The 16,086-nt window shown below is 45.4% G+C and overlaps 1 protein-coding gene across 1 annotated transcript in view; it reads left to right on the top strand.

Annotated features, from left to right (window-relative positions):
- The window catches only part of PREX1 (phosphatidylinositol-3,4,5-trisphosphate dependent Rac exchange factor 1), a 266,433-nt gene that overhangs the window by 114,353 nt on the left and 135,994 nt on the right, over window positions 1-16,086 (top strand). The window contains exons 4-5 of the mRNA XM_056843986.1: window positions 3,357-3,461; window positions 8,922-9,023. Coding sequence (XP_056699964.1) covers window positions 3,357-3,461; window positions 8,922-9,023 — 207 coding nt within the window. The remainder of the gene's footprint in view (window positions 1-3,356; window positions 3,462-8,921; window positions 9,024-16,086) is intronic.

Here is a 16,086-nt window from a genome sequence, read left to right as displayed (position 1 = left end):
TTGAGCTGTAGCCTGAATGCACAATTCATGTTTTTATTTTTGTAATCACAAATATACTGCTTGAGTATTGATTGCATATTGAATATGATCAATGAGTGCTGGTGAAATTTTGTGGTTCAGGCCATTAAAAAAGCCCATGGCTTCCCGATCCATCCAACAATAAGAATGAATTACACTGTCTTGCTCTCAGTCATTTATGGGAAAGAAATCAAAAGCTGTTCAAAATGAAGCATTGAAGCCAATAATTCCCGTTTCCCAAGTTGGACCGAATGGCTTGTATCCAGTGGCTGTGTGGAATGGAGCTTTCCCACATCACTGTCACTAAACGCCCTCAAAATTTTGTTCCTGGCTTTCAGTGGACACTCAAGAACATTAGTGTCAAGGGGATCTGCAGTGGGAGGGAGGAATCCCCGGGAATTCCTTCCCCAAATGGAAGTGCTTTCAGTAGCAAAGCAATAAAAATTTTTCTCTGTGGACTGAAGACTTCATGAAAGCGAGTCACTGGATCCAGCTTGGTGGAAGGGAGTCAGTGGATTCAACCTTAGTTTTAGCTTTTGGCTTTATAGTAAATGGTATTTAAGTACAAACTTGAACAGTACGGTATGAAGAACATGTGTGTCAGCCACTAAGATGCCAGATGATCAGGAGCTAAATGAATGTTTAATATCAGGGGAAATCTCGTCGTTTTCCTGCTTATACCATGCCAAAACACTCCCAGCAGGCTTGCTAGATATCCAGCCGAACTCTGTCAGCCATGAGAGGTTTTATTAGTCCTCATCTGATTGATTCAGGCATGGAGGTAATTTTACTGCTTCTATAGAAAGCGTTTCATGCCATTCTGCGGATGACTTGATGTTGGGGGGGGGGGGCGCTTAGTCTGAGGTACAACATTGATTGCATTGATTGTGGTTAAGAGCGGCAGACTCTAATCTGGAGAACCGGATTTGTTTCCCCACCCCTACACATCTTTATGCAACAGGAGAGATTTTTGTCTGTCCAGATTAACTGTGATGTAGAAAACGTCGCCATACCATTCTGGTATGTTATGTTCACCAGGAGGGAGAATTAATTTCAGTGAGAAGGTTGGAGTGCTTGTGTCAAAGAGGGGAGGGCATGTGTGAGAGGGAAAGAGAGATTGAATGAATGAAGGAATGTGTTGGTTGTTTCTGAGGATATTTATCACAGACACAGGTAGGTCCAAAGACATGATGTACACATGCGCAGTGCAGCTCTGGGTACAGCTGTGACTTCGTTTGTTGTTTTTGCGGAGCAGGCCTCACCACCAAATAAACAAGCCACATTTCAGACTGAGAAGCAGCTTGCCTCATAGAGTTGGAAGGGACCACAGGGTCATCTAGTCCAACCCCCTGCAAAATGCAGGAAATTCACAACTGCCTTCCCCCCACACCCGCAGCGACCCCTACTCCATGCCCAGAAGATGGCCAAAAAAAGCCCCTCCAGGATCCCTCTTTGGCACTGGAACTGCTGCATCAAGAACAACTGTACTGCAGCTACATAGATCGCTCCCTTCCCCTTAAGCCTCATCAGATCTGTGGATTTTGATCATGTGTTGAATTCTTAACACATGAGCACATGAAGCTGTCTTACACTGAATCAGACCTTTGGTCCATCAAAGTCAGTATTGTCTACTCAGACTGTCAGTGGCTCTCCAGGGTCTTTCAAATCACCTACTGCCGGATCTTTTAACTGGAGATGCCAGGGATTGAACCTGCAACCTTCTACATTCCAACCAGATGCTCTACTACAGACCCACGGGCTCTCCCCCGACCCCGATTCTCAGGGTTGTCCCCATAGTGAATAATGTTTCTGAGTGTTCTGCATAGTGTATGTGGATATGTGTGACTAGATTTAAGAAGCTGTTTTTCCTCTTTGCAGACCATTTATCCCCACCCTGACTGTCCTTTATAATGTTTTTCTCTTTAATCAAAGCACCTGGTAGGTGTCTGAGGCTGATGCCTCTCAACTCTATTTTATTTATTTATGTATTTATATAGAATATTTCTATGACTCCTCTTCAGAGTCCTGCTCAACTTGGCTTACAATTAAAAACCACAGGTAATAGGGTTGCACGGTACAAAAAGGTTTACAAACTTACTTGGATAAATTACTAGGGACTGTGGTCTATACTGCTGTGTATAGCTTACAAGTATGATCCTATTGTGTAATTTTTGCAACACTTAATATGTCATTCTAATACTTATGCTATGCTTCAGTTCTTATAGATTTCTGGTTGGTTGCAGACTTCTACAATACTAAATGCATTGTTTATTGAATGTCCCATTTGGTTGCATGTACTGACTCACTATGTGTAATCAATGTTGAGTCCCTGTGTGAAAGGCGGACTATAAATAATGTCAATAAAAATAAGTAAGTAAAATATTAAATTACAATCCATCAAAACCTGAATTTGACTTGAAATGAAAGTCTGAGGTACAACATTGATTGCATTGATTGTGGTTAAGAGCGGCAGACTCTAATCTGGAGAACCGGATTTGTTTCCCCACTCCTACACATGAAGCCTGCTGGGTGACCTTGGGCCAGTCACAGTTCTCTCCGAAATCTCCGAGCCCCACCTAACTCACAAGGTGTCTGTTGTGGGGAGAGGAAGGGAAGGCTATTGTAAGCCTGTTTGAGACTCCTTAAAGGCAGAGAAAATTAGGGTATAAAAACCAACTCTTCTTCTTCTACATATGCAGACTACATTTCCCTTAAGAGTACTTATTTAGAGAATTCTCAAAAAGCCGATGGTTTACTACCAGGATAGGCCCAAGATTAGACAGAAGAGAACCCAAGGGTATTTCAGCACTCCTCCCGCATACCTTTTCACTTTCCCTTTAAAAGGAAACTGCAATTCTTCTTACAAAAGTGTATTTTCTCTTAAATGGAAGTTATCCACACAGCATTGTGCAGCTCCAGTAGTTTCTGTAGAGGGCCAGTCACAAGGGATTCTGTAATGTCCATCTCCGGTGAAACAAAATACCTGCTTACGGTTGAATGAACTGGAAATCCCATCTAATAGCTCAACAATCACTTTAAACTACTTGAAGATCAATATAACTTGATGTAGACTTACTTCACCCGAAAGACATGGGAGTTTGGAAGGCAGCTTAGGAGCCTCCCTAAAGTATGATGTGAACTTTAACGGGCAGTAGAAGACTGACTCATCAATGTCGGCGCTGTAGTGCAGGGTTCTCCCATAATGCCCATCGTATGCAGTCTGTTTTCCTTTGTCAAATAATTTCAATTAGTAATCGTTTGAAGGGGGGAAAGATACACAGATCAGAGGAATGTCTTGAATTAACACCGATATTATCTGTTCCTGCCTCTCATTGCAGAAAGACAAGTTCTGCGTTTATGAGGAATACTGCAGCAACCACGAGAAAGCGCTCAGGCTCCTCATGGAACTGAACAAGATCCCGCCTGTCAGAGCGTTCCTCTTGGTAAGCAATGGTGTCCTCAAAAGATCTTGTACACCCCCCCAGAGAGCTTTACACTCTGGTAATAACAACGTACTGGTGGTCTCTGGCCCAAAGAGTGTCCTGCTGTCCTCAACTAGGGTCAAGGCGTTTTTGGCCCTGGCCCCGGTCTGGTCGAATTCCCTTTCCAGCGAGAGCAGGGCCCTGTGGGACCTTAAGGAATTCTGCGGTGCCTGTAAGACGGAGATATTCTGTCAGGCCTATAGTTGAGGGCAGCACCGGTATGTCATCAAAGGTGGTGGCCTCTCTACTCTTCCCTTCCATGCTGTTTAATTTAATTTGGGAGCCCTGACTGTTCTTCCAGGCCCACTGTGGCCTTATGCGCCAGAGTTGAGTGCCACTTGCTGTAATTATTTAATTGACTAACAACTGGTTTTAAATTTTTTAAAGTTTATTGCTTATTATGGTTTTATGGTAAAAGGTAAAGGTCCCCTGCGCAAGCACCGGGTCATTCCTGACCCATGGGGTGACGTCATATCCCGACATTTCCAAGGCAGACTTTGTTTGCGGGGTGGTTTGCCAGTGCCTTCCCCAGTCCTCTTCCCTTTACCCCCAGCAAGCTGGGGACTCATTTCACCGACCTCGGAAGGATGGAAGGCTGAGTCGACCTTGAGCCGGCTACCTGAAACCGACTCCCGTCGGGATCGAACTCAGGTTGTGAGCAGAGCTTTTGACTGCAGTACTGCAGCTTAACATTCTGCGCCACGGGGCTCCTATGGTTTTATGGTACTGTATGTTATTTGATGATGTTAGCTGCCCTGAGCCCAGTCTCGGCCGGGGATGGAGGGCAGGATATAAATTGAATTTTTAAAAAAGGGCAGACCAAGATGAGTGAGGCACTCACCAGGCAGACTGTGGAGGCAGAACTGAGGCTGTGCAAGCCATGCCCGCCAGCATACCTGGAAGAATGGAGAGTGGCTTCTGTTGCTCCTCGGGGCCTGCATTGGCTAGGCAACTGGCCTATTGGCACACTGAAGGGAGGGAAGGGCCATTGGGAGAGTCATGCTGCCATGGGGATGGTCTCACCCCTTTTGCGATCCTGGCAAGGCCCTACCCTCTCTTAAGGTATGCTGGGAAATTCCTGGGTCAACTCATCTTCAGTCCTTCCTTTAAAAGGTGGGCTGGAGGTGAGCCAGGGAAGAAGGGCCAGAATACTCTTTTGCAATTTAGACAGAGGATCGAGGAAGGAGAGAGGGGGCTTTGATCGAGATTAACCCCTGACCTGTCCAACTGAGGCATCTAAAAAGCCTTGCAAAGAAAGGACGCTGGAGGGTACATTGGCCTGGGAACCCAACCCCAGCAAGTAGGGGTGTTGTTGCCTGCCACCCCTCAGTTGGGTGGCAGGAGGAAATTCCTGTGAGAAATGGGGAGGGACATGATTGGCATCTCTGTCACGATGATATTGCTTCTGGCATGACTAGGAAGTGATGTCATCATGCAGGGGTACGTTCTATCATTAGGCCACAATCATTAGCCCACAATTTGTGCAAATGCTAGAGTCCCTACCATGATGATGTCACTTCTGGGTTGCTCTGGAAATGACATCATTGTGTAAGTTCTATTTAATTGTTGCGGCTGCTGGACACAGTATCCTCTGTAAATTGGTCTAAAGTTCTTGAAGTGACAGGCTATTATCACATCAGTTTTATGCCCCTTCTGGCTCTTCCTGCCATATTAAAGGCCCGTTAGATTGGGCTGAATCTGACAAATGCTGCTCCCTGTGTCTTTTATCTATTTTGCAAATACCTGGATTTAGCTGACAAAAGAAATTGAAAATTGATTCTTCAGCTGGAGGAAAACAGCTGATAACGAGTGGGGGTCCACAAAACTTGCCAGGAGGGAATATCCTCTCCCTATCCCCCCCTGCTCACCTTCCAGCCCAGCTGTAGCAGGGCTCCGGTGCAGATGGGCCTGAAGCAGCTCCTGGGTGCTGCTATGGATGGGCCTGCCAGGAGCTGTCAGGCTCTGCTGCCACTGCAGATGGGCCCAGAGTGGCCCCTGGGCTTTGCCGCCACAGTGACTGTTTGGGGTAAGTGTGCCCCCGATCTCTGGATTTAAATATCCACAGATCGGGAGCACAGTTGGAAATTAGATGCATAGATACACAACTAGGTAATACCACCCCACTTTGACTTACATTAAATCTTTTATTTACTGTATGCAGTAAAATTAGCCCCTAGTATTGGTAATATAGCCCTAACCTGAATGGTCCAGCCAAGCCTCATCCCATCCGATCTCAGAAGCTAAGCAGGGTTAGTTGTGGTTAGTGGTTGAATAGGAGGCCACCAGCAAAGCCTAGGGTCGCTATGCAGCGTCAGGCAGTGGCAGACCCCCCTCTGAATGTCTCTTGCCTTGAAAGCCCCATGAGGGGTTGCCATAAGTTGGCTGAGACTTGGCAGCGCTTTTATACACCCACACCTTGGTAATATAAGGACTACCATATTTCCCCTTTGCTCTCAGCTTCTTAAGGGACCTGTGTGTTCTGTTTGGTGCAAAAGTGACCTTTGATCAACTGCTGGTTTGTGTATTCTCAGCTGGACGGCTTCCATCTGTTTCTCCTTCTTGACAGAAAGCCAAAGGTGCAGCTAGATACTGGCTACACCCTGCTCCCATTAAAATTGGCAGAGTGTTCTATCCAGAATGCAGACAGAGGCCTGAAGAATGTTGCCAGAATTTTTTCCCCTCCCTCCCTCTTTTTTTTAAAACATCCAGCCTGATGAAGAGTTCTGGAGAACTTGAAACTTGCCCATTATGTTGTGTTATTTTGGTCTTTTACAAGTGGTATTATGTGGCTTATGTTTTTGACAATCTTTGGAAGTTCAGCACAACTCTGTCCCATACTTGCAAATATCATGAAGGTTACCTCAGCACGGGCAAGGAGGATATTTTGCTGAAGTGAAAATCCTCCATCCACCTTGCTATCTTACTTCATGGACTTTTTTTTTTTTTTTTGGGCCACCAAGTCACATCCCACTTATGGCAACCCTATAGAGTTTCCAAGGCAAGAGACGAACAGAGGTGGTTTGCTATTGGCTTCCTCTGCGTAGCAACCCTGGCATTCCTTGGTGGTCTCCAATCCAAGCACTAACCAGGGCTGACACTGCTTAGCTTTGAGATCTGACAAGATCAGGATAGCCTGGGCCATTCAGGTCAGGGCATGGACTTCTTTTACACATCATGAGCTTGCCCCCCCCCCCCAAAACAGCTTTTTGTGTGGAGAAGAAAGATCAAATACCTGTTTTGTGACTTGAAAATAATGATTTAAAACTGAAAATGCATCTAATGTTGGATCCTTAAGAGAAGAAATGTGAGTGCATGCATTGTTTTGGAATGTTCTCTGTGCTTATTGATTGGACTGGTGGAGACCCAATAGACTCATTGGACTGGTGGAGACCCAATAGACTCATTGGACTGGTGGGTCCAGTAGGGACCCAGTGTGGCTTAGAACATGGTTCTCTCCTCCCCCATTTTATCCTCATGGTAACAGACCTATGAGGGAGGATAGGCTGACAGAGAGTGACTGGGCCAAAGGACATCCAGTGAGCCTTATTGCCGGGTGGGGATTTGAACTGGTGTCTCTAGTCCAACACTCTAATCACTGTGCTGTGCTGGCTGTTCAGGTTTATTGCCTCATCACGTCTCTGGGCAGGGAGGACTACAGACTGCTGTGCCATGCTGTCAAACCCCCCCCCCCCCAAATGATTTTTTAAGCAGTTGTACTCATTGTGGATATTGGTGATTGTGGACTGTATCCCCTTGCGTCATTCTGTCTTCTCAGTCTGCCCTCTCCAATCCTATCTAGCATTGTAAAGTCACCATCTAATGAGGTCACGTTAGAATAAAAAGAGCTTTTTTGTGTGAGTGGACTTGGCCTAGGCCCTGTCAGAGTCTGAAACAGAGACTGGTCTTTGGAAAATGTGGGAATACTTCAATTCTGAAAAAGGTGCAATTTAAAGGGCCAATGCGGGGGCAGGAGAAAATGACGAGAGGACAGAAATGGCTTATGATTCACACAAAAACCCTGGAAAATTGGACGGAAGATGAGGGCCGCCACTTCCAGTCGTAAACTTTCTAAAGAATGGGTACACTGGAAGGAGAAGTTTATGACTGGGGTATGTCCAGGAGACAGAGATGGAGAAAATGGAGAAAATGGCCTCTTTGGAAGGTGGACTCTATGGCATTGTACCCCATTGAAGTCCCTCCCCTCCCCAAACCCTGCCCTCCTCAGGCTCCACCCCCAAAATCTCCAGGTATTTCCCAACGTGGAGCTGGCAACCCTATGTGTTGGCCCCATCCATTTGTAAAATTGGGGGATGTAAGGATCTGCTTTTAGCATCCAAAGAGGTGTATGTGGGGAGGAGGGGAAGAAGAAGAGCTGGTTTTTATATGCCGACTTTCTCTACCACTTAAGGAAGAATCAGACCGGCTTACAGTCACCTTCCCTTCCCCTCCCCACAACAGGCACCCTGGGAGGTAGGTGGGACTGACAGAGCTCCAAGAGAACTGTGACTAGCCCAAGGTCACTCAGCTGGCTTCATGTGCAGGAGTGGGGAAACAAGATTAGAGTCTGCCACTCATGTGGAGGAATCAAACTTGGTTCTCCAGATTAAAGTCCACCACTCTTAACCACTACACCACACTGAGCCTTTCCCTTCTCCCTTATCTCCTTTTCCCATGTTCCATTGCTTCTGGTGCTTTTCTATCCAACTCACTGCCTATATTGGAACCAATGGAGGGAATTGGGAGCCTCTGAGGGAGTATATAATGGAGGGAATGGGAGGACTCGAAGGGAGAGAGCTCCGTTTTCCAAGTTGAGGGTCATCAGGCTGAAATGAAACTGGAAATTGAATCCTCTGTGGTGCAAGAACCATATCTCCTTCTCTGAAGCTTTGGGGGAGTCTGAACTTACAGGTGGAGATGGAAATGCTGACACAGATCATTAGAGTGTGTTGCAAAGAGGGAAGGTTCTGGAAAGCTTTTATGACTCACCTTAGAGGATCTATGTGTCTAACTGGAATGCTGTCAATAGTTTGGTGCATCCTAGAGTCTTTTAAGTGTTTTTTAAGGCATTGTATTGAATGCAAAGAAATATATTTGTGTAAATGCAATAGTTCCCTCAGGATCATTGCACTCGAGCAGGGTGATTTGTACTCAGAATAACCTACATTTTAAAAAAATTATCCAAGTGTGCATACGATTGCAGCCCCAGTTGTAGAATTTGGAAAGTTTTAGTGCAGAATTAATTGGATTATGATGATCTCTTTTCGCTTTCCCCTATGCAATAAATTGATATTTTCTGAGCTCATAGCTTGTATGAGACTTTGAAGATCTCTGTGCATCTATACAAATAATGTTTGTTATCTGACTGGGAATGTTTGGAGGATTTGTGTCAAAGGTAACGTTATTGTTCTTTTCTCATGACAGAGCTGCATGCTTTTGGGAGGGCGGAAGACAACAGACATTCCACTTGAGGGTTATCTGCTAACTCCAATCCAGAGAATTTGCAAATATCCACTTCTCCTGAAGGTAACGCACAAAATGCAGAATTTGTTTCGATAGCAGTGTTCCTTCCTAATCCTCTGCCAAGTCTCAGCTATGGCTGTTGCACACTCAGAACTGTACTTTTGCATGTGTGAATGATAACTCTAGTTTGAGTGGGAAAATATTAGTATTTCTTGATGTGCAAGTACATTTGAAGAGTTGGAGGCTGGCACTCAGTGGTGGAGTACCTTCTTTGCATGCAGGAGGTCCCACGTTCTTATCTTTGGCCTCTTTAGTTAAAGAATCTCCAGTTGCATGTTCTGGGAAATCTGTTCTCTGCTTGAAACCCAGGAGAATTGCTGCCAGTCACATTTTTGTCACACCATTCCGGGATAGCCAGCGTGGTGTAGTGGTTAAGAGCGGTGGTTTGGAGCGGTGGACTCTGATCTGGAGAACTGGGTTTGATTCCCCACTCCTCCACATGAGCGGTGGAGGCTAATCTGATGAACTGGATTTGTTTCCCCATTCCTTCACATAAAGCCAGCTGGGTGACCTTGGGCTAGTCACACTCTCTTAGCTCCACCTATTTTGCAGGGTACCTTTTGTAAGGAGGGGAAGGGAAGGTGATTGTAAGCCAGTTTGATTCTTCCTTAAGTGGTAGAGAAAGTCGGCATATAAAAACCAACTCTTTTTCTTCCTCTTCCTCCTCCTCCTCCTCCAAGGCATTCAGGGCATTGAACATCACTTCCCTCTTGGTCCTCACAGCAACCCTGTGAGGCTTGGGGAGAGTGACTGGCCCAAGATCCTTCAGCAAACTTCATGGAGGAGTGGGGATTCAAACTTGGCAGTTCCATCCAAAGCACCCTAACCCTTCTAAGCCTATTGTCTTTGCTTAGGATGGCACTGTGGGTCTCCCAGACCCTAGTCTGACACTCTAACCACTACACCACGCTGCCTGCTCTCTTTCTATCAGTGTCATTTATTTAATCATGTCTGTTTCAGTCTCAGTTGTGCTGATATTCATTGGAAGCTGCTCTATGCTTTCTAGCTGCCATATGGAATAGCTGGCGCACAGAGGCTGCTTAAAGGGATACCTAGGCTGCAGCCATAACGTGTTGACTCATTCTTCAGAAAGTCCAAGGAGCATCCTGATAGATGCACAAGCTGTAGTTTGGCATGCCAGTTTAAACAGGCTTCATACAGAGTTCAGTCTAAGTAGGTAGGGGAAATAGCATAGGGGAGGTGCAGTGTTGCTGTGATCTTCTCCTTGTCTCTTTTCAACCATGAGCTTGAACAGGGACCTCTGAATATGCTGGGCCATGTGTGGGTCATTACCTCCCACCCGTGTGGATGGCTCGGTTCGTACTGGAGGCTATAAGTGTCATATATACTTTATTTAAAACCTTTTTACCCTACTATTCCACCCAATCCGGATCCTCAAGGCAGTGAACAGTTGAAAAACAAAACAAAAAAACCCAATATTTAAAATGCATATATCTAAAACAATAATTAAAAGCATAAACAGGAAGGAGAGTCAGTAAGGAATACTCCTCCCATAGTTAGTTAGAAAATGTATAGGGTTGGGAGGGTTGCCAACCGGCCTGGAGAAAAATGACCTGTCCCTCTAATAGAAGCTTAGAGTGTAGAAATGGGCAGCTGAATCTTTTCATAGCATGGAGGTCAATAACATCACCTGGCAAATAACATCTCACTAAACCTCTATTAAAGGGACAGGACTCCCCCCCCCCACAAGGAGTTGGCAACTAAAATATGCATCCTCTCCAAAGAACTCCAAAGAGATCTCCTCCAATGCTTAATCAACACGTGGTTATTACTTGATGTTTGCTGTGGAGTGAATTTGATGTAGCCACAGCTGACCTGCAGGGTCTATGGAAGAAATATCTTGCTGTTGTCTTTGATTATATCCCTTGGAAGAGAGACAAATGCTTCTTGTTAGAACACAACAGTTTTTTTTTTGAAAATGCATAAGAACAGAAATCTCAAGTATAAATGTGGATGGTTGCAGTAGTTTGGGGCAGGCACTTTCCTCAGCTGTTTCAGTTTGCTCTCTCTGTTTGGCGCCAAGAGGGACTGCGATTTGAGAGCTGACATAGCAAAGTAGCCGTGACATGGAATGCTTCTGAACCAACTTTACAGTGTTGTAGCAGTGCACAGGCTGAAGCCCTGTCTGATATCCCTCTGGCTGTTAGTTCAAGACCTGCTGTCGGCTCAGATTCTAACATTTTGTGGCCCTGGTTTGAGAAGTTTAGTGGCAGAGAGCACAAGCTTTGCAAAAGATCTTAGCTTCAGTCCCTGGCATCTCCAGTACATGGAACTGGATAGCAGGCCACATTTGCTCGAGGAAGAAAATCACATTGACAAAGCCCAGGAAAGCCTTTTCTGCTGCTATGTGAAAACCAGGTTTATTTCTTACTGCAGCAGCAGTTTTTATTTGGCAGCATTTTAAAGCAAGGCCTTTCAAATACAAACATTAGAAGTTTTTTTTTATCAGGTAGTAGTTAGGGAGCGTAGACTGTCAGAACCAGAGAACAGTCCTTGACAAGCCAGTTTGTGCTGTTTTCAGCTGTAGCTGGACAAGCCCTATGGTGGGGACAGGAGTAGAAGGGAGACAGGCCATGCCTGATCCTTCCATGAAGATGTATTGCTTAATAATAATAAGTTAATGAGTAATGACACTTGAGGCAGGGCAGTGCCGCGGGATGTCCCAAAGTCCTAACTGCTTTAACATACCATGTATACCAGTCAGACTGTGACAAATCTAGCCAAAGCCTTGCTCTAAAACGCTGCTTCGGTTTTCGCAACGTGCACAACTTAACCCTGCTCTGTATACTGACCCTGGACTAACTGACGGGAGTGGGGGGAGGAGGCAGCTGGTGGGTCTCCATTCCATGGATTTGCCTTGGGATTACGTGTGACACTCGAGGGCTTTCTGAAAGCCTCGGGTGGGGGGGGGGCAAACAGATCAGAGGAAGCAGAGATATGATAAATGTGGTCTGCACATTCCTCCTCAAGGACCTCCATGGTGTTTACACTTCTTTCGATATCCCTTTGGGGGTCCGTTGCTTGGTTGGCTTCCAGTTGTTTTTGTCAAGAGTGTTGAAACTCAAAAGGGAGCAGTCTGAAAAGCGGAGATTCTTAAGATTCACCAGAGACAGGCCTTGTTCAGATACAGGCATGCCTCATTTTATTGCATTTCACCTTATTGTGCTTCCCAGACATTGCATTTTAAAGCAACTCTATCAGCGCCATGTACTCACTTCATGTCCCAGTGTCACACTTCGGTAATTCTCGCAACATTTCAAACTTTTTCATTGTTATTACAGTACTGTTTTTAGACAAAAAAGGTACGCTTAACAGACGACAGCATAGTATAAACATAACTTTTGTATACCCCAGGAAACCAAAAAATTTGTGTGACTTGCTTTATTGCAAACCCGCAATATCTCCGAGGTATGCTTGTAGTCTCATTCTTAGGCAATTGCTTGGACTGTGATGTTTAGTTACAGGTAGAGGATGTTGGCTTTGAATGTTTCTCAGTGCAACAAAAAAATCCTTCAGTAAAAAAAACCTAACACCTCTTGGGGACAGATTCCAAGTTGTTACAGCTATACTGGTTTATTTTTACTTGAGGGGATTTTGTGTTAATGTAGGAGTGCAAGAAAACCATGAGACAGACTCTTGAGGTCTGTTCAGAAGTGACTCTTTTGCTACCTGGTCAGACAGTGCAAAGTCACCCACCTGCTGCTGATGAGCTCGCCTGTTCCGGAGGACCAGAACTTCCAACCAGTGTCACCTCTGGTGACAACTTCCAAACACACTTGACACTGAGAGACCCTGTCCTTCAGTGTTACTCCTCTGAAGATGCCCGCCACAGCTGCTGGCGAAACGTCAGGAAAGAAAATACAAAGACCACAGTCACACAGCCTGGATAACCTAAAAGAACCGATGAACTTTGACGGTGAAAGCCTTCGACAATACTTTAGTGTCACCTCTATTTGACCTGAATCTGGCATTAGCCTCAGTTATAAATTATATGACTTTTGGTTTAATGTGAGCCAAGACTGACCTCCAGGACCTGTTTTTCTATGTGTAGGTTTCAGCTCTTGCAAATTTAATTTGACAGCAAAGATGAGCACATCTGGACACAAGCAGAGTGCAGCCTTCAAGGGTGTTCCTCCATTGTGGCCTTAGAGGCACAGCTCCAGCCTTTGGGAGATGCCTCAGGCAGCTTACAAAATAATAATTAAAAAAAACTTTAAAAGATGTTAATTAAAATCCAACATCAACAGCCCCCCAGACCAAGACAGCTTAAAATGACAATTTCCAGACTAAAACTGTGCTAAAAAGTCTAACCTTGGTGTACAGAAACATTTTGGTCCGGCACCTAAAGGAAAGCAATGTAGGCACCTGGAGAGCCTCAAGGGAAGGGCATTCCACAAGCAAGGTGCCACTACTGAAAAAGCCCTGTCTCTGGTTGCCACCCACTTCACTTCTGAACGTGGGGGCACAGAGAACAGGGCTTGTCAGGCAGGTTTTACTGGAGAGCTGGACAATATGGGAGGAGGCCATCATTCACTGATAGCCGTATGTTTTATTTTGTTCCTGTTGTGTTGTTTTAAGCTGTGTAAATCTTCCTGGAGTCTCAATGAGAAAGGCAGAGTATAAATTAAGTAAATAACAAGTGCCCTGACCTGGATAGCCCCAGGCTAGTCTGACCTTATCAGATCTCAGAAGCTAAGCAGGGTGGGCCCTGGTTAATATTTGGATTGGCAACCTCCAAGGAATACCAGGGTCATGAAGCAGAGGCAGGCAATGGCAAACCACCTCTGAATGTCTCTTGCCTTACGGGGTTGCCATAAGTCAGCTGTGACTTGGTGGCACAAAAAAACAATAAAAACAACAACAGCAGAGTAGTTATTTCAACCAGGATCGCCCTGGTCCTAGTCCAACATGCTAATTCATTATTCTACCCTGGCCATCTTGATTTTAGGATGTGTTGCTTGTAAAGACAACAGCAACACCGTAATGGCATGGCTGTATCTTACTGAGCGGCAAGCACGCAGTTCAGTGGTGAGGCAGCTGTTGTGTGAGTCCAACCCCATCGGGGACTGGAAAAGCCATTTCTCTTTACAGTGGGCAGCTTGTATGAGCAAAAGGAAGACCTGGAAAGGGGGGGGGAGAGCACAGACCCCTGCCTTAATAACACCCTTTGGGTGGGGATTAGCAGTGCTTTCCTCTGTTTTCTCGCCCTTTGCTATAATAGGCGGGTGTAGGCCATAATAACCACACCCTAGGAGTCCCTTGATTGACAGCTGTGCCATGCTGGGATCAAGGACGCACGCTGTGATTTTTCTTTTTTCCATCCAGGATTTTGCGGGTACTATTCAACTCCATTTCAAGGCCATTCTTTTGGTGGCCATGCCTTGCAGCAGTATGAGCCACTTAAAAAAAAATACAGCTCATAATTATAAGCTACATCGTGGGCTGGGAGATTCTTGAGCTCCTAGGAAGGGATAACCTGGAGGCAGAAGCTGAACTGCCAGACTTGGAATCCACTTGAAAGGAAATGCTAAACAGGGTGGCATTTGCAAGCCAGTAATGATTGTAGGTGTCAGAAATGTGAAATTGGTAGGAGTACAGATAACAAGTGTGATGGAAATCTGACAAGGTGCCCTTTCTTCCTCCCCTGGATGATTGAAAAAGACAGGATGCGGCTACTTAGCTAGAGGTTAAGGTGCTAAAAAGGTAGTCCTCCCAACTCCAGATTTAGAGCTGTGTGAGCTCAGAGCCCTGCAGGAAAATGGAAATGAGTCTATTTTTAATTCGTAACAATAGTTTTTCATCCTACAATAATCCCAGCTGTTAATTTATTGGGCAAAAATAGCAAAAGGAACAGCTTTAAACCCTGCTCGGTTATGTTTCCTGGATCATTTTTTTCTGCCTGAATTCTGCTGTTCAAAACCCTGTTGCGCTCATGAACCCGGAGCAGGAAATGAGATTGATTCGTGCAATCTCTCTTCTTGCGATTAGTCCTAGCTTTTCAGTAAATTTGTTCTGCAGCAGCACACCGTGTTTCGTCACATGAAGCAGTGAGCAAAGTGAACATTCCATTGTGCAAATTGTGCGACATGCTCTCCAAGGGGAGTGTCCTGAAATGCAGGGCGGAGGAAGCCAGGGGGGATGGTTTTATGTGGATGGTGGTAATTTTCAGCAGCAAAAGCATGTGCTCTGCTCTAATATACAAATGAAGACATCAATCTGGGGTAGAGGAAGGCACAGAGGGTGGCGGCTGTGCAGACAGATAAAAACAAGGCACACTTCAGTAGAACAACATCCTCTCTTCTAGGAAATTTGAATGCTGGGCTTGGTTTTGAAACTTTCTTTCTTGCTTTCTTTCTTCCTACCTGCCTACCATGGGGTAGATCTGTGTTTAAAAGTCTAGGAAGCCTGTTGAAAAACTTACAGTCACAAGTAGTTTTGGCAGATGCTGCCGTTCTCTCCATTCAGAAACAATGTATATGATTCAAGTTGCCCTCATTGCCTGCCACTGCTTGGAATAGCAGCAGGAGGAAAAAAAAATTGATGTCATGTGTGTCACTTTTGGGGAAAACCTGGAAGTGACATGGAGAAGCTCTAGGAATCACCAGAAACTCTAGCTTCCAGCGATTCCTAGAGCTATCCTGCAAATGGTGGACTCCAGAGTGGTGGACTCTGATCTGGAGAACCGGTTTGATTCCCAGCTCCTCTACATGAGCGGCGGAGGCTAATCTGGTGCACTGGATTTGTTTCCCCACCCCTACACATGAAGCCAGCTGGGTGACCTTGGGCTAGTCACAGTTCTATTAAGAGCTCTCTCAGCCCCACCTACCTCACAGGGTGTTTGTTGTAGGGAGGGGAAGGTGATTGTAAACCGGTTTGAATCTCCCTTAAGTGGCAGAGCAAGTCGACATATAAAAACCAACACTACTTTTTCTTCTCCATGTCCCCACCCCGAAGCTCCTGCCACTTTCCAGGCACAGTCTGGCAACCCTATAGCATAATCTGCAACAAAAACCTATTGCCAGATCTCTCATGCAGTTACGTTTGT

Source organism: Euleptes europaea, chromosome 2, assembly GCF_029931775.1.
Source record: "Euleptes europaea isolate rEulEur1 chromosome 2, rEulEur1.hap1, whole genome shotgun sequence".
NCBI lineage: Eukaryota > Metazoa > Chordata > Lepidosauria > Squamata > Sphaerodactylidae > Euleptes > Euleptes europaea.
The sequence above is the reverse complement of the archived record's forward strand: the minus strand, read 5'-3'. Positions and strand labels throughout refer to the sequence as shown.